Here is a 24,579-nt window from a genome sequence, read left to right as displayed (position 1 = left end):
AGTCTCAGTCCTTGTATCTAGAAAATGGGTTTAGGAATGCCTACCCCAGGGAGTTACAGCAAGGAGAACTATCATGTCAAGTGCCTTGCCTGAAATGGGAGACCCACTAATAGAGGGCAACAATTGTCATTTCCTAGATCCCCCAACACACCTCCCCCTTCCCCGCCATCCAGCCCACACCTTCCTCAGAGACCCCTCTCCTCCTGGCGCACAGAGCACACACTCCCCACGCCCACTCCGCAGCCTCCTCCCTGACTCCTTGGGGGTGGACAGAAGGGTGCCGGGATGCTGCTCTGGCCTCCTTCCTGTACATCCCACCTGCCAAGGAGCTGCCACCCGCCTTCCAGTCTATAAATAATAAACCAGGAACACGAGGAAAAAAAATAAGAGCAGCAGAGTAAATGCCAAGAATTGAAGGCTTAGTCCTGCCCCATCTCCTCAGCCCTGGCCTCTAGAGACAGACTCAGCCCCCTCTGTTCTGGAAATGAAGCATCCCCTTATTTTGAGCTGCCCTGATGACGTCCTTGGGCCCCAAGGGGCCACTGAAATTCTTCCGCTTATTATTTAACTCAGAGAGAGAATTCTGATGTGGCCTCTCCTACCCACTGGGCACAAGAAGGAGCCTTGAAGGAGGAGAAAGGTGAGCGAGATAGGTTAATTGTTCTTCCGAGCCCTAGGGCCCTTCCTCCTGAGACTTTCCCGGAGCTGCAGATGTTCCCCTAGTGACCGACAGGACCAGCAGCACCGGGACCAGGATCCCGTTCAGGGTGTAAGTTGGTTCTGAGCAGTCTGCCCAGGTTGGAGCCCACCTACCGGCTTGGCAAGTTAGCACAGTACTCTGTGCCTCTGTTTCCTTATCTGTAACGTAAGCAGAACAATAAAGGGCTCTCACTGGGACGTGGTAAGGACTCCATGAACCCTTACCACATAGAGCACTCAGCAGGCTGTGTTGGTTAGATAATAATAATCTGAACCCCGCTTCTCATCTGCAAATGTTCCTGGACTTTAAGGACAGGGTAGGGGGCCTTGGGAAACCATGTCATTAGATCACCACTCAGAGATGTGTCCATTCCGTGGCCAGGCACACTGAGGCTCTAGAGGGCGTATTGCAACTGTGGCTTCTACTCAGGACAGAGGTGCGCTCAGTTGGGAGCAGGGAGATCTGGGCCCTCAGCCTCACTCCCTCCACTGCGCAGGGCCCCCACCCGTGAGCTGATAATACTCATTCGGACATAAGGTGGTGGATGACATTTCTGTGAAACCCATACTTCCTTATGAGACTTGATGAAACCCCTCCCCTTCCAAAAAAAAAGAAGAAAGGTGCTAGGAAAGGAAAGCACATAGCACCACAAAAGTCCACACAGGCGGGGTGTTCGTAAGAGCCTTCTACAAACCTGTGACCCCCTCCTAACGGTGCATCCCTCAGGGCACCACCTGCTCTACAGCAGCAGCAATAAAACCGGGGACAGGTTAGGAGCCATCCACCAGCGCTGTGACTCCACCCTTTCTCTCCCACTCAAGAGAGCATTCACATTCGGAATTCAAGCGCATGAGGGAAGCCCCATGCTAGGGATAACTCCCAGCCCCCTCACTGAAAACTGAGTGAAGAGTCTCTTGCAAATGTCAGCCTGTGTGAGCACAAACATGACGGGCAGGTGCCCCATCCCACAGGTGACTGTGACCCCCCAGCATGACCCAGGAGCTGTTCCCCTCTATGGGGACCCAGAGGTCATCCAATCCAACCACCCCCCAACTGAACACCTCTCCTTAAGTCTTCCCAGGCATGTGGAACTCACCACCCACAGCAGTCTGCTCTTGGACAACTTTCTGGGGTTGGAAAGCTCCCAGGCTTGAAGTCCCAACTCCCTCTTTATAAAGCCGTCAGGTCAGCTTCCCAGCCTAGCGCGCCCCCAGCTTTGTGTTCTCTGCACTACACCGTCTCCAGTCCCCTCCTCCCGCTCATCCTCAACCTTGTGCCTCCCTGGTTAGCCAGCAGAAAATGCCCTAATCGAGCATTTCCAAAAGTGCACTCCCCGACTCTACAAGATGTCACCAGCATTTCTCCAAAAGTAAGAGTGTGTGCGGCATTTTCCAAACGTATCTGATGACCTTTTCTCATCCGTGCAATGGGGACAGTGACAGCATCTGCCTGCCAGTGTGCTGTTGGGCTACAGATAGGGCAGGCCGCAGGCTGGAAGCCTGCTATCGAGGCGGAGAGTGGGTCGAGCCTTGAGGGCTGTGATGAGAAAGGCGGGCACCTCACAGAACTGCAGAGGGAAGAGTTGCCTGCAGGCTCTTCTTGCTGCTGGGGAAAGCTGCCAGAGTCCGGGGAGGGACGTGGGGGTGGAAGGAAGGGGGCCCTCCCTGATCCTGGCCGCGGGAAGAAGGCAGTACAGGTAAATGTCCACTGGGTGGCAGCACAATGCAAGGAATAAGATTTGCGGCCTCTCCCTGCTTAACCCAACTCCTACCTGCCAGGGAAAGGCTCAGCGGCTGCCCCAACCTTCCTCCTCTACCCTTCTCATCTGGCGCCTGCACAGATGGAGACTCCTCCAAGCACCCAGCTCCCAAATGCCTTCACTGCCTTGTTTACTGAACACCTACTATGTGCCGGCACTTAGGATACACCCATGAGCAAAGCCTGGGATGCTCAGGGTCAGAGGCTTGGGATGCTTTGTCCCTCCTCTTGCCTGCCAAAGAGGTGGCCTCCTGGTCAGGGGGAATGACTACGCATTGGCAAAGGGGTGATGTCACCCTCAAGGGGGTGAAAATTTGTTCTTGAGGGATAAAAAAAATCTCATTCTTCTTATGTGTAAAGCACAAATATACATACAGCACATAAGTTAATATCTATACTTTTAAAATTTCATGATGGGGCGGTTGGGGGAGAAAGTCTACAAATGGTCCTGAAGCGGGAAATGGGAAAGATGGAAAAAAACCAGTCTAAGCCAACTCAGGGCGAGGTCCCTCCCCTCCAGCACAGGCCTTCCCCTGACCGGACACTCCATGCGGTCTAGTGTTGGGGAAGAAAACCTCCCGGCCTCTCTCTGCTGGTCCTAGACCCTCCTCTCTTACTCTCCATCCCTGCTCTCCTGCCCAGGTGGGTTTTCTTGCACGAGAAGGCTTACCAGGTGCGGGACACAGCCATTGAGTCCTCGGTCGTCACCAAGGTGAAGGGCTTTGGACGCTATGCCAACAGAGTCATGGACGTGTCTGATTATGTGACCCCACCCCAGGTATGGTTCCCCTACCCCAGGGCCACAGGTAGATTCCCAGATGCTGGGGCAAGGCAAGGAGGGTGCCAATGGGATCCGATCCCCAGGCATTAGTGATCAGAGAAACCCCTCCGCAGCGGCTGGGAGGTGCCGGGGAGGGGGGGTCAGGGGGTGCCCTCCAGAGTGCAGCCCTAGGCATCAGGACAGTGGGGTAGGTTCTGCCACACTCATCCTGTGATCAACACAACACACAGAGGGAGCAAGAGAAGCTAGGTGGGTGGCTGGACTTGACTTGGACCCACCTCTGCCCTTTATTAGCCCTGTGACCTTGGCCAGATCTCTTAGCCCACACCTTAGTTTCCCCACCTGTAGAATGGGGATTGGTACTGGTGAATTTTTTTTTCTCCCTTCTCCTACCAAGGGCACCTCTGTCTTTGTCATCATCACCAAGATGATAGTCACTGAAAACCAGATGCAAGGATTCTGCCCAGAGGTGAGGGGAGGGAGGGAGGTTGGTTGGAGCAGGTCAAGGAAGAAAACGTTGGGAGTGGGGAGCGGTGGCAGGGAGGGGCGTGGTTATATGCAGAGGTCGAGCTCCAGCCTTGGAGCTATGTCTCAAGACCTCCACTTCCCAAGGCCCCTGGTTATGGGGAAGCACTGGGAGCCAAAGGGCTCATCCAGGGCCAGAGCAGGGTCCTACACCCACCTGCAGACGTGTCTCCCCACAGAGCGAGGAGAAGTACCGCTGTGTATCAGACAGCCAGTGCGGGCCTCAGCGCTTCCCGGGTGGGGGTGAGTGCAGCCCTTCCCCACCCCCTTACAACCCCAGGGTGTTCGTGGGACCCTGGAAGGCAGCACAGCCCCCATGGCGGAGAAAGTGGGAATTGGCCTGTTCCTCGCCATTCTGCCAGCACTTAAGACACTGGCTGGTGTCAGACCCGGTGGGGGCCGCCCCCGGAGGAGCTTGCAGCCCAGGGAGCAGGCCTGCATGAGGCAGCAAGTGCTGTGAAGGGGGGCAGTGGGTGCTGGGGAAGGGAGAGGGATCTGTTCCAGGTAGGGGGCCCCCCATGGCTTCCTAGAGGCAGGGACATTTTAGATGGGCCCTGAAGGATGGGAAGGAGTTGGCAGGATAGAAGGGGTTTGAAAGAACATTCTAGGCAGAAGGAACAGCTACAGCAAAGACTCGGAGGCAAGGAAGAGCACGGTGTGCCCTGGGAACAAAGAGAACAGGGCCCTCAGGGTGGCTGGGCCCAGAACATGTCAGAGGAAGGCTGTCACCTCCCCTTAGCTTGGTCTAGGGCTCAGGAGGAGCCAAGGGCGAGACCTCAGCAGGGCTCCTGTACCCCGGGTCCACCTCCCCTGCCCTGCCTGTCTGTCCCCTCCCCTGCGGCATCCCTGAATGGGGGGTGGTCCCTGATGAGAGGTGGGGTGGGGGTGAGGGAGTAGCAAAGGGCCAGGCAGGCACCCAGCACGTGTGGCTCCCCCTGGCAGGGATCCTCACCGGCCGGTGCGTGAACTACAGCTCTGTGCTCCGGACCTGTGAGATCCAGGGCTGGTGCCCCACCGAGGTGGACACAGTGGAAAGGTGAGGACCCCGCCCCAGCTCTCCTTTGCCAATAGGGGGAGCTCTGCATCTCGAGCCTGCAGAGGGTCTCCTGGGTTCCCCTAGTAGTATCCACTTCTGGGGGGGAAGTGGCCTCAGGATGGCGCCTTTCCCCCCGCCTCACCTGCCACCCCCCTCCCTCTGTCCCTAGAGCCCCAGAGAGGCCATGACCAGGTGCCCGGTGGGAAACGTCCACCGAGAAAGGTGGTCCCTGGGGCGAAAGCCCCGTGTTTCCTCTTCCTCTTCCCAAGAAGCTAAGGCCCCCTTGTTCTCACCCACAGGCCTGTCATGATGGAAGCCGAGAACTTTACTATTTTCATCAAGAACAGCATCCGCTTCCCCCTCTTCAACTTTGAGAAGTGAGTCCCAGCTCCCTCCCTAAAGCAGAAAGCAGGGCACCCACCCCACCCTGCCAGCTCATTTTCAGAGGGGTGGAGAATCCCGCCCACACGGTTCTCCACACTTTCTCACCCCCTGCCCATCTCCCTGGGGCTCCTAGCCCCGATCTCCTAGCTGGCCTTGACCAGCGAGCATTAGGTGGGCCCTGGAGCCAGTCTCTTTGCCAGCCTCCCGCCTTGGGGCTCGGAACACAGATGGGAGCTCTGCTTGAGGCAGGTGAGGGTCAAGTTCCACCTGGGCCTGGAGTCCAGATACCTGCAAAGGTCAGGGCCCAAGGGGGGACGTCATGTCCTTTCCTTTCCTCCCACGTCAAGCCCAAGCGGGGGCGTCCCTTCTTGACAGGCTAGTTAGGAGTTCACTGACTCCTTCCCTCGGCAGGCCCCCAGTGGGCATCAGGCATGTACAAAGCACAACGCCAGGCACCACGGAGGTGCTGAGAGAAGTCAGGTGTGACTCCTGCCCCCTGGGACCCCCAGCCTGGGAGCTGGGGGACATTAGACACGAACACACTCAACCCTGATGCAGAGAGAGGGGATAGGAGTCATAGGGAAGATGCAGGAATGGAGGAGACAGAGCCCGCGAGTATCCAAGACATCAGGTCCCAGATCCTCCTGCCTGGGCTGGAGAAGGCCAGAGACGTTGGTGCATGCCTGTCTTCACACCAGCCCCTGGGCCTTGCTTCTCTCCTCTCCTCCTCCGCAGGGGAAACCTCCTTCCCAACCTAACAGCCGCTGACATGAAGACGTGCCGCTTCCACCCTGACAAGGCCCCCTTCTGCCCCATCTTGCGGGTGGGGGATGTGGTCAAGTTTGCAGGGCAGGATTTTGCCAAGCTGGCCAGCACGGTGAGGACCTCACGAAATACCCGGGGCCCCTTGGCATGCGGAGGGTGGAACTACCGGGAAGGCGGAGCAGCGGCGAGGCAGCAGCGCCACCTAGTGGAAGCACGTCAGGCCTGCAACTGGCTCTGTGCCTCGCCGCGGGCTCCCACCCCTGACCTGAGGGGCCGTGCCTCCCGCACCCTTCCCGCCAAGCCTCGGTCTCCCATTCCCGCCTTCACACTTGACCTTAGTGCTCTGAAAAAGCCCACACAACGGGAAAGTGGATCCTGGATTGCTGCTAAGAGAAGCAAGACAAAAGCAGGATCTAGAGACCCAAAGGTCCACGTCCCTGACTGCAGTACTTTGTTTACTAAGCGACGTGTGCCAATAGGAAGAATCACGTGTCTCTGTGTCACGACCCCCAGCCCCCACCCTGGCAGGCGGCGGAGACAGCCCTCCCTCCTCATATGTGGCCCCTTTGCACAGGGTGGAGTCCTAGGCATTAAGATCGGCTGGGTGTGTGACCTGGACAGGGCCTGGGACCAGTGCATCCCCAAATACTCCTTCACCCGGCTGGACAGCGTCTCGGAGAAGAGCAGCGTCTCCCCAGGCTACAACTTCAGGTAATCCCCTGTCTCCTGGGACCTCGGGAGGAGGAAGCAGGGGCTGTTCTAAAGAGTCACACCTCCAGCAGCCGTGTATATCGGGAAGAAAAGACCCCATGTACCCCCGTCAGGTGTTGGCTCAAAACCAGGAAGGGCTTTCTAACTGTCGCCGTCCCTAGGAGATGGACAGGCTATGTCAGCGGTGTGAGCATGTGACCAAGGTCTCCCAGAATGCATGTGCTGTGATTCTGAGCCCTTCTTAGCTCTGGCTCTGAAGCTGTCCTGAGCCTAAGGGACGCCCAGGCAGCCCTTCTCCGGTGCCTGCATTTTCTAAGGTTTCTCAGTCCACAAAGCCAGAGCAATAGTGGGATCAGTTTACAAGATGGGAAGTTTGTCTTTCTGTTCATAACCAGGAAGTTTCATCTGACTCACAAATAACCACAATGATCATTAGTGATCCCTTGCTATTCCAACCAAGAGCTCAAACCGGTCTCTAAATATCATCTAGTTTATATCCCCAATGGCCTTGAGCCATAAGGAATCTCTCCCTGACGCCCCCTCCCATCACCCCCATCTTGAAGAAAAGGAAAAAGAAGAACCTGGGGTTAACTATCTGGAACCAGCTGAAACTGAGCAAGCCCTTGGTCTTCTCCCATCCTAATTTCCCCGTCTATGAAATGGCCATAGTACCATTATCTTGAGGATCCTATTGGCCAAGGTGTGAAAAGCTTCAGCTCTCTGTTTTGTTTTGCCCTTGATTTTTGAAGACCCGGAAGTTTCTGGCAGAGCCCTGGTTACATACAACAGTGCTATACACTAAACAGGAGACATTGGCTAAATAGGCAGTGATCAGGAAAAAAAAAAAAGTACACATAAGAATATACTTCAGTTATATATCCAAAGAATTGTTACTCAAACTTTCTTTGTGGTGGTGGTGTTTTCCAATATAATGGCAGACATAAGCAAAAAAAATAATCATTTCACCTTTTTCTTACTTTTATTTGTAGTTTTAAAACTACATCTAAAACTACGTCCCATTACACTTTATATTTAATAGTTTAAAATATATATGTATATTCTCTGGAGAGAAGAATTTTTTAAAATTGAAAGTGCTTTCATAATCAACTCCAAACTTTAAAAAACCATAGGAAACAACACATATTTTAAAGTAGGTTAAAAATACTGTTCAGCTCCCTGGCAGAAATTGGCATATTTATTCAGTGGGTACATCACACAGAAATCAATACAAAGGATATTTGTATGGTGGCTTAAAATAGCAACATATTAATAAAATTCTCAGGATCTAAAATGCAAAGTTTTCATCTTCATAACTTCCCTGTGGCCAGTGGGAATTCTTCAATTTCCCAAATAACTTACTTGGCAGGAGAGCTTATGAAGAATGTGAACTATGATGAAGACCCCTACTACGGGTGCCACACAGTTTTAGAACAAGCTCTTTGATCTAAAGAAGCAATGGTGTGGAGTTCTCAATCTCCAGTGCATTGTGCTTCAGCTGCCCCTCCACCCCGACTCCCCTTCCCGGTCCCCCCTCACCCCCACTCCACACGGCAGAATGTGAGGTGGACCTGGTCCTAAATCAGCTTAGGTTGTATTTGGGCAGACAGATCCGAGGATCCCTGAGCCTAACCTCCAGGGGCCTATGAGAGGTGTGGACCCAAATAACTAACCCCCTCACCAAAGACCCCCAGGCCAGAGTAGGAAGGGACAAAGCTGCTCATTTTGACCCCCCTGTAGTTTAAAAGAATTTCCAGAGCGATGGCATGGGGGGGCATCTGGCAGCCATGACAAGCAGAGGTCTCCGCCCAAGCCCCCTCAGATCCCTCCCCTGGGTGCCCACCCACCACCTCATATTGCTTTCAAGCTACTGGCACCACATGGACCTCCAAGGCGGAGCCAAGCGCCCACGTTGGAGAGGCCACAGAGAATAAAGATCACAGCCAGGTTCGGCACTGCTGTTTCCGATAATGGTAGACCTTCGGATCCCACAAACCTCCTGATCTGTGGGCACCATACTCACCACCCTGGGTGCCGAGTGTTTCATGTGCTTTGGTCCATTGTTCTTTACCCGCTCTGTGAAGTAGATGCCACAATCCCCTCACTTCACAGATGAGAAAACAAAGACTTGGCGGAATGAAGCCAGTTTCCCCAGGTCACACAGCCAGTAGGCATGAGAGCCTGGACGCAAACACATTTTTCTTGGATGATTTCCACACAGCCAGGAGGGCTGGGGACATTCATATTTGTGAATCCTCAAAAAAACATGCCCATGTGGTTGATACTTCCGTCACTTAAAAACGAAGAAACTGAGGTCCACAGAGGCTAAAGGACTAGCGGCTGCTGGAGGCACAATTCAGGGTCTGGCCTTTTGTGTCCCCAACAAATTCGTCTGCTACTCCCTCTCTAACAGAGGCCAGAGTTTTTTTAAATGTCCTACTGTTGCCATTTGCTCTGGAGGAAATGCAGTCATTCAGCCAAGAGTCAGCCTTGTTTTAATCTGCACACTCAGGCAAGAGGCAGCTAGAGATTCTCATTTCCATCACTAATTACTTCGGCAGCTCCTTTCCAAATGCCCCCCCACCCCACTTCTTGCAGCTCTTTGCCTGTAGGATCAGAGATTTAGAGAATTGGTAGCCACCGAAGACCCCTGGGATACCCCTAGGCTGAGGTGGCCATTCCACCGATGAGGAAGCAGAAATTTCAGAGGGGAAGTGACTTGCCCAAGGTTACAGAGACATCCTAAGGAGCCTTCAAGGTCATTTGTCCCAGCTCGAGCTACATCAGTCTCCCAAACATGGGGCCACTTCACAAAATGGCCTGTCCCTCATTGACAGCTCCAATTATTGGAAAGGTGACCTTGTATTGAGCCAGAATGTGTCTCCGTTCGACTTTCCCCCAAATTACCTGGTGCCGTCCACCGAAATTAATCTTTATTTGTGTGATCTCCTGAAGCTGCCATCTGTCCCAACCTAACAGCCGCTGACATGAAGACGTGCCTGAAACTTGGTGGAAAGATTTTGTTTTCACTCCTATATCTATTCTGTATGGCTAACCGCTCCAGGGGCCACTTTAATTTGGTATTTTTATGAAGCCTCTTTCCAAGTACATTGAGATGTGGCATTGGTGGGTCCATCCGGATTAGTAGTGGGCAAAGGACAGCATTTCTAAAAAGAACTGGCGAGAGTCACCAGGGACCCCACCAGCAGGGGGGGTGTAGACAAGGGCTGAGTTCTGGCATCACAGGGGGACCCTCCGTTCGCCGGCACAGGATTTTAACCAGGGAGCTACCCCCGCCCCCCGCCACGGTTCTGGGGGATGTGAGTACTATGTCTTTGAGTGAGCGGGTGTGTTTGTTAGGGGATGAGCGTGAATCTGTGGGTGAGTGTGCCTGAGCGGGGCCTGTGTGTGTGTGTGTGTGTGTGTGTGTGTGTATGCGAGTATGTGAGTGAATGTATGCGAGCGCATGGGAGTATGTGGGCAGAGATGGTACAAAAACCGATTGAAAATACCGTAGCAGTCAGGGTCCCAGCAGGAAACAGCACACGCAGACTGGGTGACATGAGGAGAGTTCAATAAAAGGACTGTTTCAAAGGTGTGGGCAGGATGTAGGGAAGCCACAAAGGATAGCACAGGGCCTGGGACCAGCAACGGGACATTGGTGACTGCCCAGGTCTGAAGGGGCGAAGGCAGGAAGCAGTTAGTGGGACCCAGAGATACCACTGGGGGGACAGGAGCTGCCGGGGGGGCAGCCCAGGGTAGGGTGGGGAAGGCAGGAGCGCCGGACCAGGGCTTTCCTTCATGAACACTTGGAGGTCTCTAACCCTTATAGCCCCCGGATGAACTCATGGACCAAATGCCCAGTAAGATGCACATATTCATACACATGAGCAGTTCTGCAGGCAATTTCTTTGTAAAAAAAAAAATATATATATATATATATATATATATATCTTATTTCTACAAAAAAAGATATAAATACATCCTCAGAGTAATAAATCCAAGCGATCCTGATACATAGGCATGATGATGTGGAGAGTCCCTTTCCTTCCTCCAGCCTTTCTCCCCTTATAGGAAGTTAACATCTTGGACAGTTTGGCGGGCTTCCCTCTAGTGCTTTTTCTCTGTGTTTATGAGGCATACAATTCCGGGACTCTGAAGATCTTTTAAAGCCCATCCCCAGACCTCAGATTGAGAGCCCCTAGAGTTAAGTTTGCAAAGCCTTTTTGTGCCTATTTTGACAGGATTCACAGCTCACCCCCACACCCCCATAGTAGGCTCGGAAAGACGGAGACTTGCCCAAGATTATACAGCTTAAGCAAGAGGGACATCGGGACTCAAACCCGGAGACCCGGTCCATCTGTAGCCGCGGCTTCTAGCACACCTTCCACCGTCACATCGTCAGAGTGTTTGCAACAAAGAAGCGAGCGGGAGAGACAGGCCCAGCAGTGATGGCGGGAACGATGGACAGAAGCAAAACGGTGCGTCTCGCGACGTCGGATTCGTATTTCTCCTCTGAGAGCTCCCGAGTCAGCTTTGCTACAAAAAGGCAAGGCAGTTTTGGATTTCCTGTCTTGGTGTCTGGGACAGAAAACACTTGTTCAGCTGCTAGATGTTCCTCATGCCGGAGGTGTTTCTAGTGATGGTTTCGTGTTGGAAATGTACCCACAACAGCTTTCCTGGAGCTCGGAAATTTGGCGCCTGCTCTGCTTCCCATGCACAAACGTGCAGATCAGCAAGATCTTAGGCCAATTGACAGAGATGGAATCGAAAGTGCGCCCTTGGCTTTGATCATTCTTTCTGCAATCTGGATTTTTCTCCTTCCAAAAGCCATAGAATATGTGTTTAAAAAAGCAGCCATCTTCCATCATCTCCACAGAGATGCCTGAAGGCCCCGCTGACGGGAATGTATTTTGCTTGCCTTCGCCCTGATCCATTTCCCTCTTTGTTTAGGTTCAAGTGGAAGGAGAGACCATTAGAGCGATCTGGAATTTATACAGCCTTTTATAATTTTAATGTCTAGCCTGTCCTCACAGCAACCAACTTTATTGGCAGAAAACAAGGGCTAACCCTCATCGAGCGCTTACCAGTGAGCCAGGGACTTAGCATGTGCTCTTTGTGGATTATCTCGTCAATTCTGAAGAGAGAATTTTATAGCTGGAAACCTAACACTCAAGGGTTTTCGTTATCTGCCCAAGGCCACCCAGCAAATAGTGCTGGCTTGGATTTCAAATTCCAGCAGCCTCTGGAACCTATGCTGGTGACCACGAGTATCCTATAGGACCGGTATAGTTACCCCCCGTTTTACAGACAAGGAAATTGAGGCCAAAAAGGCTAAGTCCCAGGAACAAACAGCTAGCCACCTGGCTCTCAGGTACATCTTCCAGCTCCAGGTCCATTTATCTTTCCCTGCCTCATTCAAGATGAACTAATAGTAATCTGTTTAAAAAGGTCAACAACCAACCACTGCTTAAATGTCAGCCCCTGAAGCTGATTAGGTTCCCAGACTATGCGTAAGTAAACATGGCTCAGGGTCTTCTCTAAGGGAAGGAGTCCCAGCCTGCTCCAAGGACATTGCCCCGCCCCCACGCAATGAGTCTGCCAGGAGATATTTTCCTATCAGTATAAAATCAACTGTAAAAGTATATTTCAGCTGGCAAAATCACTTCTCACCAGCCAAAAGCTTCACAGAGAACACCACTTCCTTCACTCAGACGCTCAAATCCCAGGCCCAAGTTTTCCCTCGCAAGTCCAACCTGGATCCCGCGAGTTTGTTGCTATTTTTCCTGTAACAGTTACGTGTCCCTGCTTTAGGAAGGAATTTCCATCACTCTATGGGATCGTTTCTAAACAGATGTCTGAGAGCTTCCAAGGGATTCGTACATTGTGATCAAAACCTTCTCCATTCAACAGACATTTATGGACTGCCGACTGTGGCAAATGTCAGCCTGGCGTGGAGAAGCGTTCCTGCAGGCCGGAGCCTCCCAAGGCTGAAATTGGGGTGCTCCGAGCTTCCTCTCTCTGGGGCGGTCCAGGCAGCGGCAGCAAACCTCTTGCGGCTAACCAGGGGAGGGCTCTGAAGATCTCTTCCAATGCCAGATTCTGTCAGGCACAAACACGAACGAGACCCGTTCCTATGATCACGTGGAAATGATAAACCTGAACCCAAGTAACGAAATATTTATACGCAAAATATTTTGTGCTGGAGCAAGCCGAGAATAATTAATTATTCATCTTAAGATGAAGCAAAGGTGAAGCAGGGAGAGCCCAGGCTGCACGTCAGGAGGCCCACAGGCTGTGGTTGAGGCCTTGCCACGAATGCTCAGTGTGATTTTTCAGCAATTCTCAGGCCCTCCGTAGGCCTCAGTTTCCTCCTCTGTGAAATGGGCTGTTTCAAGGTGATCAGGTCCCTTCAAGCTCTGAAAGTCTGAATGAGTGCATGTAGGTGTCTGGGGAAGGCTCTGGAAATGGGCTGCTGAAGCGTGCACTATTATTTATAGACCTGTCACATTGGAACGTAGCTTCCACGCTGCCCGGCAGAAGCACATCTGACAAATGATTTATTATGGTAATTGATGTTTGTACTTACTCATTCTTTATCTGCTGCTGCCCGTGGCATGAGGGATCACATGTACACACACACACACACACACACACACAAGTGTCTCAGCCCTGTCAGGCCTCGGCTTGTTGGATTCAGTGCCACGTTGGGCTTGTCCTGTCTGGTCACAGCACAGGTGTCCCCGGGAGGGTCCTCATGGGAAAGCCCTCTCAGCCGACGTTTGTGAAGAAACTCACCCAGCGAGGGAGCAGAGACACTCAGAGCCTAACAGAGTGGGAAGCCATTCCCACCACCAGCCCCCAGCCCCAGGGGAGGAACGGGAGCCCGGCCGAGAGCTGGAGTCCCTGACAAGAGCGACAGTCATAGAGCAGCACAACCACGGAGAGAACCCTAGCCACGCAGGGAAGCAGTGGACCACATACCGGTCATCTGCCTGCCCTCTGGCCCCTCCAGTGTCCCCGTTCCCCAAAGCCCCGCGTTAACCAGAGAGGAAGGGAGGCAGGCAGGTGGCCTGTGGAGGTCAGCAGTGGAGAGTGGTGGGCATGCCAGGGGCTCTCCGCCCTCCTTCCACCGCTGCCCACAGCTGGGCCCATCAGAGAAGCTCCTGGCCTGCCCTGCGCCCCCCTCCCTGCCCCTCCTGGGCCCAGGGCTGCAGGCGGCGGGCGCCCTTCTCTCCTCCTCGGTGCATCCCCACCATCCGGGGCCATGCAGCCTCTCCGCAGGAGGCACCAGCTTCGCAAGTCCCTGCTCACCGAGGCCGCCCTGAAGTCCCCTTTCTGGCTCGTCTCTCAGGGGAGCGGCGGGGGTGGGCATTGGAGTTCAGATCCCAGCTGTGCCCCTGGCAGGCCCAGGAGATTTTATAGCCATGGGCCAGGCTTCTCTCCAGCCCGATGAGCACCAGGTGGCGTGCACCGAAAGCTCGGCGCCTCACAGCCAGCAGCTCACAGAATCCTCTGGCACAAGCCCACTGCTCTCGCTAGTACCCCCATTTCACATCTGGGGAGACGGAGACTCTGGGAGGCGAAGGACTTTCCCTCGGCTTATGTAAGCTAATCTGGAGCCACGGTTCAAGCCCAGGACTGTCTCCTTCCAAAGCTCCTCCTCCAACAGCCGCAGCACCGAGCCGTCGTCGTTGTGAGGCCTGAATGTAGGAACAGGTGTGCAAGCCTCCAGCCTGGCGCTCAGCAGCAGTAAGCAGGGCGCACAGATTATGTCTCTGCTCTCCCCACCCCGTTTCCCTCCCCAGGGGCCGGTTCCCACCCATAGCGCCTACCCAGCCACATGCCAGATCTAAATGTTTTCTACTTGGGGGAGGGGGGGGCACAGCCTGATGCTACCACCTTACACTGGCTCCACCGAAGATTGGGAGAATTTAGAGGAGCCAAGTCAGGAGGAGGAAACCCGGAGGCCAACGTCGTTAAACTCAGTGTGGGAGATGTCAGGAATCCACGGCTGCCTTCAGAAAGCGTTTACCCTGCCCGTTTCGGCACCAGGGAGGCCCTCGGACAAAGGCGGTGAGATCTGGCGCATCGTCCATAGTGCAGACTGTTACGTGCAGTCTGGTGCGTGGGAACGGAGGGAGAGACCTGGGCCCAGCAGTGGCAGGAAAGGTAGCTCCGGGCGATTTGACAGCCTCCCCGTACGCTGATAAACCGCTCTGGAGAAAAAGGAAACAGACAAAGGAAACACCTGATTCATGGTGGCCGCCAATTTCCCTGGTGTAAATATACCCCTCTTGTCAATTTCAAGCTGCATGTGAAGTCCCTGAATGTGGAACTGGGAAGACATATGGGCAGTGGCAGGACCACGTGGACCCAGCCATTTCCGCCGGTCCCAGTCTCCAGCCCACCAAGCCCCTACAGCTTCTTCAGAGACACTATGTCCTTTCTCAGGAGAGGGCTCGTGGTTCCCACAGCCAGGAAAGCGGCCCCCACCTCTGGCCTTCGCACCTCTGTCAACCCTCCATCCCTCAGGCCTCAGCTCTAACGTCACTTTACACGAAGCCTGCCTTGACTCGCAGCCTAGGTCAGATTGTCTTCACTAAATGTGCTCTTCGAATGGTGCTCTCTCTTCTCCAGCCCTTACATCAGATTTTAGCTATTTATGGGAGTGTGTGGTTATTCATATTTCTCTCCCTCTGATGAGAGCAGAGCTTGTTGCCAAGGTGTCAGTGGGGCTAGCACAGTGCCTGGCATAGGGTAGGTGTGCTCTAAATACCTGCTGGGCCCTGGTGGCTGAATAGGAGTTTGCAAGGTGGGAAGGGGAAGAACAGCGTAGGCACAGGCAAGAAGCCCACGTCTGAGGGGCGTGTTCAGGAAATAAGAAAGCGGGCGGAGTGGTGTGGCTGGCACTCGAACTGCATGGCATGGAGGGGGCTTCTTCCGACGGGTGAGGAAGGTGGACTGGGCAGGAGGGTATTGGTGGTGGTGTTCTCGCCGACTGCATTTCCCAACCAAGAAAACTAAAGCTGGAGAAGTAGGAATCAGGGGATTTGGGAGAAATCAGGGCTGGCCAGGGTGTCGCTCCGTCCATCTCCTTTTCAGTTGAGGAGGCTGGGGAATCCTTCTTCCCACACTCCATGGCTCTTCTGTTCTACTCCCAGCCGATGACGCTGGGTGTGGAGACCTGCCTTGCCAATGCAAGAGGGCCCCCAGCTGGAGAACTGAAAGAAATCAGCCACGACCTAATAGAAATCAGGCAACAAAAAGAACAGTCTAGAAAGAATACTGGCTCAGAGTGTGAACTCTGGCACTGGAACTGCCTGAGTTTGAATCCCAGGTTTGGTTACTGACTGCTGGGTTTGGGGACCTTAGACAAATTGCCTAATCTGTGTGATCCTGCTTCCTCATCTGTAGAATGGGAAGGGCAATAGAACTCAATTCCATGGGGCTGGGTCTTAAAAGAGATAGGAAGTATAAAGCACGTGGCACAGTGCTGGGCACATAGTAAGCGCTTGGTGTGTGCTGGCTCTTCTTACCACTGATGGGATTCTCTGTAGGAAGCAGGAGACTGTAGTGGCTCAGGTGAACGTAGATATTCTTTCATTTACCGTGATCCCAGGAAAAGAAAGAAAAGGAACAAGCTTTAGGGACTTCCTATTTGTTAACATTATCTCATCCATCCTCCCCATGGCTCTTTCTACTCTCATTGCTCAGTTGAGGCAGAAAGCTCAGAGAGGCTTCACTGGTCCAGGGTGGAAAAGCTAATTAAAGATAACAGAACCATACCCAGATCTCCAAGACTCTTAGAGGGAATAAGCCTAGGAATGTGTCATCATTGGGAATTGCCCTCTTGTGGGCTAATCTTGAAAAACTCCCCACTTTAACTCAGTCTTCATCCTTTGGTAGAGAACTTCTCCTCCCTGAACCCCAGGTTCCCTCAGCTGGAACATCAGGGGTGTTTGTAACAGTCAGGGTAACTATCGCCAGCTGCTGTAACAAACAACCCCCTCGGCTCAGAGGCTTCACCCAAATGTCAGTGTGGTCGGGGGAGGTGGGGCGCTAGGGAGCAGGGCTCCTGTCACCTATTGAATCAGGCTCCCCCAGGGCCTGAGTTCACCACTAGCTCCTGAGCAAGTGGCCATGAGGACGGGGAGGGTGAACAAGGCACACGGCTCTGACACGCCTCAGCCCACAGGTGCCAGACCTCACTTCCATTCACATTACTAGTCAAGGGCCCCACCTAGCTCACTGCAAGGGGGTGGGCAGCATAGTCCAGCCTTGTGCCAAGAGATAAGATAACCCAAACTCCAGTGCCACAGGGTTGGGCTGGATTCCGTGACCCTCACGGGCCACCCTTGAACACAGTAGTCAGGACTCCTGGGCCCTTCCCTCCTGCAGCCGGGGCCCTCCCTCCCCGAGCACTGTTCTGCCTCCTCCCTCCCTCCCAGGAAGAGAACCAGTCCCTGCCAACCCTCCTCCGAGGGTGGGTGGTTGGTGAGATAATGATCTTATCATACTTATTGCCTCTTGGAAGGCAGGTGCTGGAGAAAAACCAAGTCCGCTTTGGTTTTTCTCCCTGTTCCTTCACATTCCTTCCCAAGATAAATTTAGCCAGCTTTCTCTTTGAACGCAGTGCCCAGGATGCTGACTTTTTGTTCTCCAAGGCGAGGTGAGAGCGTTTTTTCGTGCCTACAGCCTCGGGCCAGAATGCAGACTTCAGGAGTACTGTCCTGGCCTCTGCCCTGCCCCAAACATCCGTGACCCTCCTCCCCACCCCTGCCCGGTCCCCGAGGACATCAGGTACCACATCTCCCAGACTGGGAACCTGAGTTCTCCAGTGATGTGAACAGAACACAGAATACAGAAGGGCTTTGAGATCTGGCTCCTTACCGGCCACCCAAATCCCAGAGACAGCAGGTTCACGGTTAAGAGCAGAGACTGGAATCCCGGCTCTGGCAAGTTACCTTCTTCTCTGTCTCCCCATCTGTAAAATGGGTCCCCCTGCTGGTGCAGCCTGGCCCACTCCATTCTGCCTTGGTCTGTGAAGCCCTCTGCCGCCACCGCCCGGACCATAACTTAGCACATCTTCAAAGCGGGTCCAGCCCCTCCCCTCTCTCCTTGTCCTCCAGGTCTTTGCTTCTTTGGCATAAGTAGTTGGGCTTCTTTCATTCCTGGGGCCACTCCCATTTTTACTCTGGGTCTCAGTCTCAAGATCATCCTGCCTCCCCTGCCTCTCCCTTTGGCTGCAAAGGCCATGGGACACACGTTCCCAGGTCAGGCTCCCCGGGGAACCTTTCCCTCACTGACTAGCTTTCAGCCTTAGCTTTTCAGCCTGGGGCTGCAGGTGCACCATGTGGGCACACAGGCTCCAGCCATGCCCAGGCACAGGCAGGCATGAAAACATGCAGCCCGGACTCCTTCCTGACCCAGTTAAATAAACTCTTCTTCCATTCCCGCTCTCTGATGGCCCATGGATGCCTCCCACTGCTGAGCCCACCGGGAACCAGAGGGCAGGGTGCTTGGTGGAGGGGAGGTCTGCAGACCAGGCTCCCAGGCCCTGCGGGGAAGGGCGGGCAGAGAACCTGTGTGGAGGGACAGGCAGAAGGCCCAACCCCGGATCTCGACAGGGCCCGTCTTAAATGGTGGGTCTCAGTGTTTACCCCTCTCACTAACAGACCCGTGGTGGGGGGGGGGGGCATGAGCACCCCGAGGTCATAGACGTGAGCCATGAAGCTGTTCTGAGTCACATAGAAGGCCCCACTGCCAGCAAGGGGTGGAGCCAGGATTTAGATTCGTTGCTGCCTGCCTCCAGCGTTCAGACAGCCAGAGCAGACAATGGCTGACATCGCATCAGTTTCGATGACTCTTCCCCAAAAGGAAGAGTCCCATGCCTGTGATCGATCCCTCTGCTATCTATGCCCTTGGGCTGAGCATTGCCCTCTCCCTGCTGTGCATGCTCAAAGGCAAATAGCCCTGGGAGGGGCGTCACAGTCACAGAACACTTGGACACCTTCCGGGAAGGAGTTTCCCAGACTCCCCATCTCTGTGGGAGAGGCCTGGGGATCTGGGGATCATCAGAAACACTGAAGGGGAGACATCCGGCACCAAATAAGATCCATGGCAACCCCACAGAGTTACGGAGCTTTCTGAGCCCCTTCTCCCCATCATCTCACTTACCCCTCGCATGCTCCTGGGATCCTGTCACCCCTGCGGGTCCGTGGTAGCCCCAAGAAATTACACTTTGCTGATATTAGAGTTTTGCCTACAATGGGCAGGGCCATAGGGGCAATACACTGGCTTTAGATAAAGTCTTGGGCAACTCTAGCACTGAGTCTCAGCCAGCTGGGCAACACTGGACAAGTCTCTTAACCTCCTCAGAGCCTCATTTAAAAACCGAGCAGTCACATCCCTATCCCGCAGGGCTTTTAAAACTGCTCTATAAATGCAAGAATGTATTTCTTCAGCAATAATAACAGCCAATACCAGCATGCATTCCCTGGGTGCTTACTGTGTTCCAGGCACTGCTCTAGATCGCTGGTATGTGTGCTTTCCCTCAATGTTCACAACACCCCTGTGAAGCAGGACTTCTATATTATTCCCGATAATAAAAGTGGAAATTGGATCTCAGAGAGGTTAAGTAACTGGCCCAAGTTTGCACAGCTGGTAAGTGACAGAGCCAGGCTTTGAACACAAGCAGGCTGAGAAGCCAAGGGGAGGGGAGCATCTGTAGTGAGCTGGGCCCAGAGATACCCAAACAAATAAAACCGAAGAAGCTTGGGGTCCAGACTCAGACTTTTGCACACATCAGAATCATCTAGGGAAATTACTTAAAAGGCAGAATCCTGGGCCCTACCCACGGAGATGTGGGTTCCACAGGTTCAGCGTGGGGCTGGGAATCGGCCTTGGTAACACGCCCCCAGGATGACATCTGCCCAGAGGGTCAGCCAACCGCACAGGGAGGACTCTGGCAGGTGTCCAGCAAACCATCAGTAAGAGTAGCTCAGTAAGTGAGGGTTGTAGGCTCTAGAGGACCCTGAAGCTTCAGGTAGGAGGCCACAGTGGGACCCACCTTCCGCCTCTGGCTTCCAGGTTTGCCAAGTACTACAAGATGGAGAATGGCAGTGAGTACCGCACACTCCTGAAGGCTTTCGGCATCCGCTTTGACGTGCTGGTGTATGGGAACGTGAGTCCTTGGGCCGGGGAGAGCAGGGGGCGGACAGGGGAGGAAACCCGGACCAGTCTTGGGCCCTCAAAAACCTCCTCCCAGGGGGCAAGGTCCTGCCACTGACCAGCTCTAGGAGCCTCAGTGAATCACATCTCTAGTCTCTTCACCAGTGCGGTCAAGGGCTGGGGCCTCCTGGTCCACCAAGAAACCTCCACTCCACGGTCTCTCGGGCTGGGAGTCCACATTCAGCCTCAAGCCTCAGGACCTCGTGCTAGACCCTCGGCCCACCTGCCTTGGTCTTTCTGCTTGCAGGCTGGCAAGTTCAACATCATCCCCACCATCATCAGCTCTGTGGCAGCCTTCACCTCCGTGGGAGTGGTGAGTTCAGCCCCTCCAGGCTCAGACAGGAGACCAATCAAGGTGGGGCCCCAGCTGGGGGTGGGGGCAGGTAAGCCCTGCTTCTGCCTAGAATGGAAAGCCTGACCTCTGGCCAGGTGCCTCAGTCTCCCTCACCGCCTCCCTGCTGGGTCAGTCCTTGAGTGAACGTCTCTGGTCACGGGGAGCTCATTGGAGAGGTGGGTGATGAAGACATTCTGCAAAGCCCTCCCACAGCAGCCTCCCCATTTGCAGGAGGCTCCACCTGGTATAAATTTCCTGCTCCCCACCATGAAGGTGAGGGAGGAGACTCCAGGGTTCCACAGACCAAAGGAACAGAGCCCAGCTCCCAAGGGACTTTTACCCCCTCACCCTCTGCTTCTCCCACCAAGTCCTCTCTCTGCCTTTTTGTCGGCGGTCACTGCCAAGAGCTGGAGAGGTGGGTGATGAAGACATTCTGCAAAGCCCCTGGATGTTTTTCCAAGTGGAAACATCAGTCGGGTGTCTTTGGAGGACTCACCCCAACCCCTGGCCTGCTGTCTGCCTGAGGGCGGTCCTGCCCACTGCCCGGGCCACTCCGTGGCCACCTGAGCCTGCTGCTTCCCACCCCACTGAGCCCACTCGGCCTCTTCTCCTGCAGGGGACTGTCCTCTGTGACATCATCCTGCTCAACTTCCTCAAGGGGGCCGACCAGTACAAAGCCAAGAAGTTTGAGGAGGTGAGCTGGAGGGGAGGGCAGGGAGGGGCACTAGACCCCAAGGGGCTCTCAGTGGCTCCCCCTTTTGGGGGCTTCTTAAGGGGAGTTCATGGGACCTCAATGCAAATTGAGGGATTCAGCCAAGAATGGGCTCTGGGGGGGCTCTGTGGCTCATCACCGCCGACACCCCTACCCACTCACTGTCCCCTCTCCGTTTCTGGGGCAGGACAGCTATGGGTTAGCTCAGGTTTCTGTTGGCCCATGAGGTTCACGGAAGGACTGCTGGGGTCACACAGACTTGCTGGAACTTCCTGATAGTGAGCACAGTGACGCTCAGAGGATGATAACGCCAGCCCTTCTGCTTGCAGGTGGATGAGACAACGCTGAAGGTCACTGCCTCAGCCCACCCAGTGTGCCCCAGCGACCAGACCACCGAGGAGAAGCAGTCCACGGATTCGGGGGCCTTCTCCATCGGCCACTAAGGCCTCTTCCAGGGCCCCAGGCTCACCCCTGGGCTCCAGGCCTCCCGATAGGGCACCCCACCCGGGCGAGGGAGGATGGAAAGGGGCGAGGCTTTCATTTCTGCTGCTTACCCCACAAAGCCACGCCGGACCCAGGTGTCTGGGCTTCCCAGTGCCCTGGCAGACAGGTAGTACCCCTGCTAAGACCTCCATCTCCCCTTCACCCCTTGCCTTGCCCCTGTCAGCTTCCCAGGAGCCCCAGGGCAGCAGCACCTGAGTTGTCCCCCTTCTGAAGAGTAGAGAGCGTAATAGTAATAACAGGTGGTCACAAGGCACTACCAAGTGCCAGGCGGCATCACACACATTATCTCATTTAGCCCTTAGAATAATCCGATGAGGTAGATAATAGTTTCCCTGTTTTGAAGCTGAACTGAGGCTCAGAGAGACTGAGTCATTTGCCCAAGGCCACACAGCCAAGAAGCAAGAGGGCTGCGGTTTGAACCCAGATCTAACTCCATCACCCACGCCCACAAGAGAAGAGTGAAGTCCCAGGGGTGATCCGCCCCTGTGGCTTCAGCCTTCCCCACAGTGACCAGGATTAGGTTCTGCTTAATAAAGAGTAAGCCCCGTGCTTTCAGTAGGAACTCAGGCCCCATTTTAGTGGAGACCAGTTAGATAGTGATGCAGGTCTCTCTCTCTGACTTGGGTGGATCCCCAATTCAGAAGTAAAGAGGAGGCATGACTTAGCTCTGTCCCCAGCCAGGGAAGGGCCATTCTGTTCTCTCTCTGGGCCCCCCACTTCAGCAGTGGTATTAGGCCACCCCTAGGGTGGGCGTGATTCCCAGACCCAGGCCCTTTTCTCAGCGGGCCGTGCTCCTTTATGACGCTGGTGAACAGGCTGCAGTGAGGCCCGATGCCCTGTGAGCAGGTGGTCAGCCAGGACACCCCCCACGGGGTCCTAATCGGTGGTCAGTGTTCAAGTGCTAGAATCCCTCTTGTCCCACTCTCCTGCTTACAGATGAGCAGTCCGAGGCCAGAGAGGGGAAATGACTTGGGTCACACAGTTAGTGGCCAAACGAGAACCCAGGTGTCCTGGCAAGAAGAAGGAGCCAGAAAGCCTGCTGTGGGAGCATCTAGTCCCCCCACACCTCTGTCAGCCTGGCGTCCCCTCCCCGTTCTGTGCTCTCCTCCAGTGAGAGGCCCGGGAGTCTCCCCAGGGCAGAGCTCAGGAGCACACCCAGGTCTTCGGAAGACTGAAGCATATACAATTTAGGGCATCTTTTCAAAATAATACGAAATTAGGTGTTAGAAGGGGCCCATGCATGAGGGTGGCCCTGAAGGACGAATTTCATTAGCCCCACTGTCTGGAGGTGTCTGGAAAAGTTGGAGTGTAGGCATGACCATGTGGTCTGAGCTGCAAGGAGCTTGCCTGCAGATGGAGGGCTGGCCCCTCTACAGAAGGCGCAGGGAGATGGCGGGGTGTGGGGGAGACAGCTTTGGGAGTCATTTGGAAGGGACTGGTTTAGGGGCAGTGGGCACTTGCAAAGGCCTGACCCCAGTGATGCCCCCCTCTGGGGGAAAGGGGTCAGATTCCGTCGCAGGAGGCCCATCGCGCCTTCCCCTGCTCGGCCTTCACCCCACCTCATCCTCAGACTGGTGGGATCACACTTCCCCAGGGGTGGCCTCGGGCATCAGGCCGTGTCCAGAGATCTGACCAGCAGAGACATCAGCGGAGGCCGTGTTCTGCACCCGGGAGACCCACAGGCAGCCCCGGCAGGGGTACAGGGATGTTCCCTGCAGAGGAGACTGCAGCAACCATGTCCTCCCTTTCCTCCGGACTGGGGTGGTCCTCCCGCGGGTACAGCAGCCACTCCTGGGCCTGCCAGCAAGCGTGTGAACTCGGGGCGGCGAGCCCGCCGTGCAGGCCACACGGAGCTGAGCCACGGCTTCTGGGCGCTAGATGGACAGCTGTCGTCTGCAGTAGCGACAGCCGCTGGCTGGACCCTGCCGCATCCCCGACGCACCAACCCTGCTGGGGTTGCCGTGGCTTGTCACTAATCCTGCCGGATGGAAAAAGAAATCTGGAATGCGTGGAAGTTTGAACTGGAGCCCATACTCACTCCTAGCAGTCTGTTGTGTCTGTAGTTACCCCGCATAAAAGCTAACATTTAGAGATAACTCACCTCTGCTGAGCAATGGGCGGGGTGCGCGACAAGGGTCGTCTACTGTGACCCTCCTTTTACAGAAGGGGGATGAGGCTTAGTAAGGGGAAGAGACTGAGCCGGCAGAGCTGGGCCTCCAGCCCCGAGCTTTATGGCTCCGGAGTCTGCGATCTTGACTTCTGTGCCACGGCTGTCTGAGAAAAACCAGGACGTCCATGGGCCCCTTCCTTTCGGTGTGTGTTGGCCTAAACGAGGTGTCTGGGCGGCAGGACCAAGGAAATAGCAGAACCCAAAAGTTTCACATCACACAGTGGGCCAGACAGCCCCCTCCCCCTGCCTGGTGGCTGTCCCATCCGAGACCCAGGGAGGCCAGGTCACGGGGATAGGGAAGGGGGAACAGGAGGCTCACGGACCCCGGAAAGGCCAGGCCCCGAAGTTGCTTACAGCACCTCCAAACCCGCCACACAGGCCAGGCTCAGCGGCAGGCTGCAGAGCCCAACTTCACCGCAAGGAAGACTGGGAAACAGTCCTCCTGGGTCCTCGGGAGGAGGAAACGGTGCACACAGCACCCTCCGCTGCATGATCCCCCTTCTCTCCAGCCCACGGCCGCTGACAGTTACACACACCCTTCCCTCCTGTGTTCCTTCTCACAAAACCTTGTTCTCCACCAGTTACCCATCAACCTCTCAGAGGTTTTAGTAGATAACACCCTCAGGAGTTTCTTCTCCCAAGACTATTCGCCTTTTAATCAAGGGCTATACAAGACTGAAAGGCCTTAAACAGCCAAAGATATAAATGCATAATGGTTGAAGTTGAAGCCCAGTAACTGACAGTGCTGGATATTTGAGAGATATCTTATCTCCCCTGTCCTGCCTCAAGTGAGCCTCAGTCTGGAGGGGTCTGAGCCCTGCTCAGTTCCCCTCCCTGCCTCTATCTCTTGGGTTGGCTGGCAAGATACTGGGCTACTGGTGTTGGCTACTGCTCATCCCCATCCAGGAGATAAGTGGAGGCTGATAAAAGCAAAAATACCGGTCCCAGAGCTCCCTGTGCAGATCTTCC

The 24,579-nt window shown here is 54.6% G+C and overlaps 1 protein-coding gene across 1 annotated transcript in view; it reads left to right on the top strand.

The window, feature by feature from the left end:
• Window positions 1-23,504, top strand: part of P2RX3 (purinergic receptor P2X 3) — a 28,795-nt gene extending 5,291 nt beyond the window's left edge. The window contains exons 2-12 of the mRNA XM_028111224.2: window positions 3,101-3,236; window positions 3,637-3,708; window positions 3,944-4,007; window positions 4,707-4,800; window positions 5,100-5,177; window positions 5,920-6,061; window positions 6,524-6,660; window positions 19,750-19,843; window positions 20,138-20,203; window positions 20,841-20,918; window positions 21,266-23,504. Of these exons, the coding sequence (XP_027967025.1) occupies window positions 3,101-3,236; window positions 3,637-3,708; window positions 3,944-4,007; window positions 4,707-4,800; window positions 5,100-5,177; window positions 5,920-6,061; window positions 6,524-6,660; window positions 19,750-19,843; window positions 20,138-20,203; window positions 20,841-20,918; window positions 21,266-21,379 (1,075 nt within the window). The 3' untranslated portion in view covers window positions 21,380-23,504. The remainder of the gene's footprint in view (window positions 1-3,100; window positions 3,237-3,636; window positions 3,709-3,943; window positions 4,008-4,706; window positions 4,801-5,099; window positions 5,178-5,919; window positions 6,062-6,523; window positions 6,661-19,749; window positions 19,844-20,137; window positions 20,204-20,840; window positions 20,919-21,265) is intronic.
• Window positions 23,505-24,579: the final 1,075 nt, after the last annotated feature.

This window comes from Eumetopias jubatus, unplaced genomic scaffold (assembly GCF_037043125.1).
Source record: "Eumetopias jubatus isolate StellerSeaLion01/CBP00866 unplaced genomic scaffold, mEumJub1_p1.0 scaffold_13, whole genome shotgun sequence".
NCBI classification, from domain to species: Eukaryota; Metazoa; Chordata; class Mammalia; order Carnivora; family Otariidae; genus Eumetopias; species Eumetopias jubatus.
Note: the sequence above shows the minus strand (reverse complement) of the source record. Positions and strands in the feature narration are given on the sequence as shown.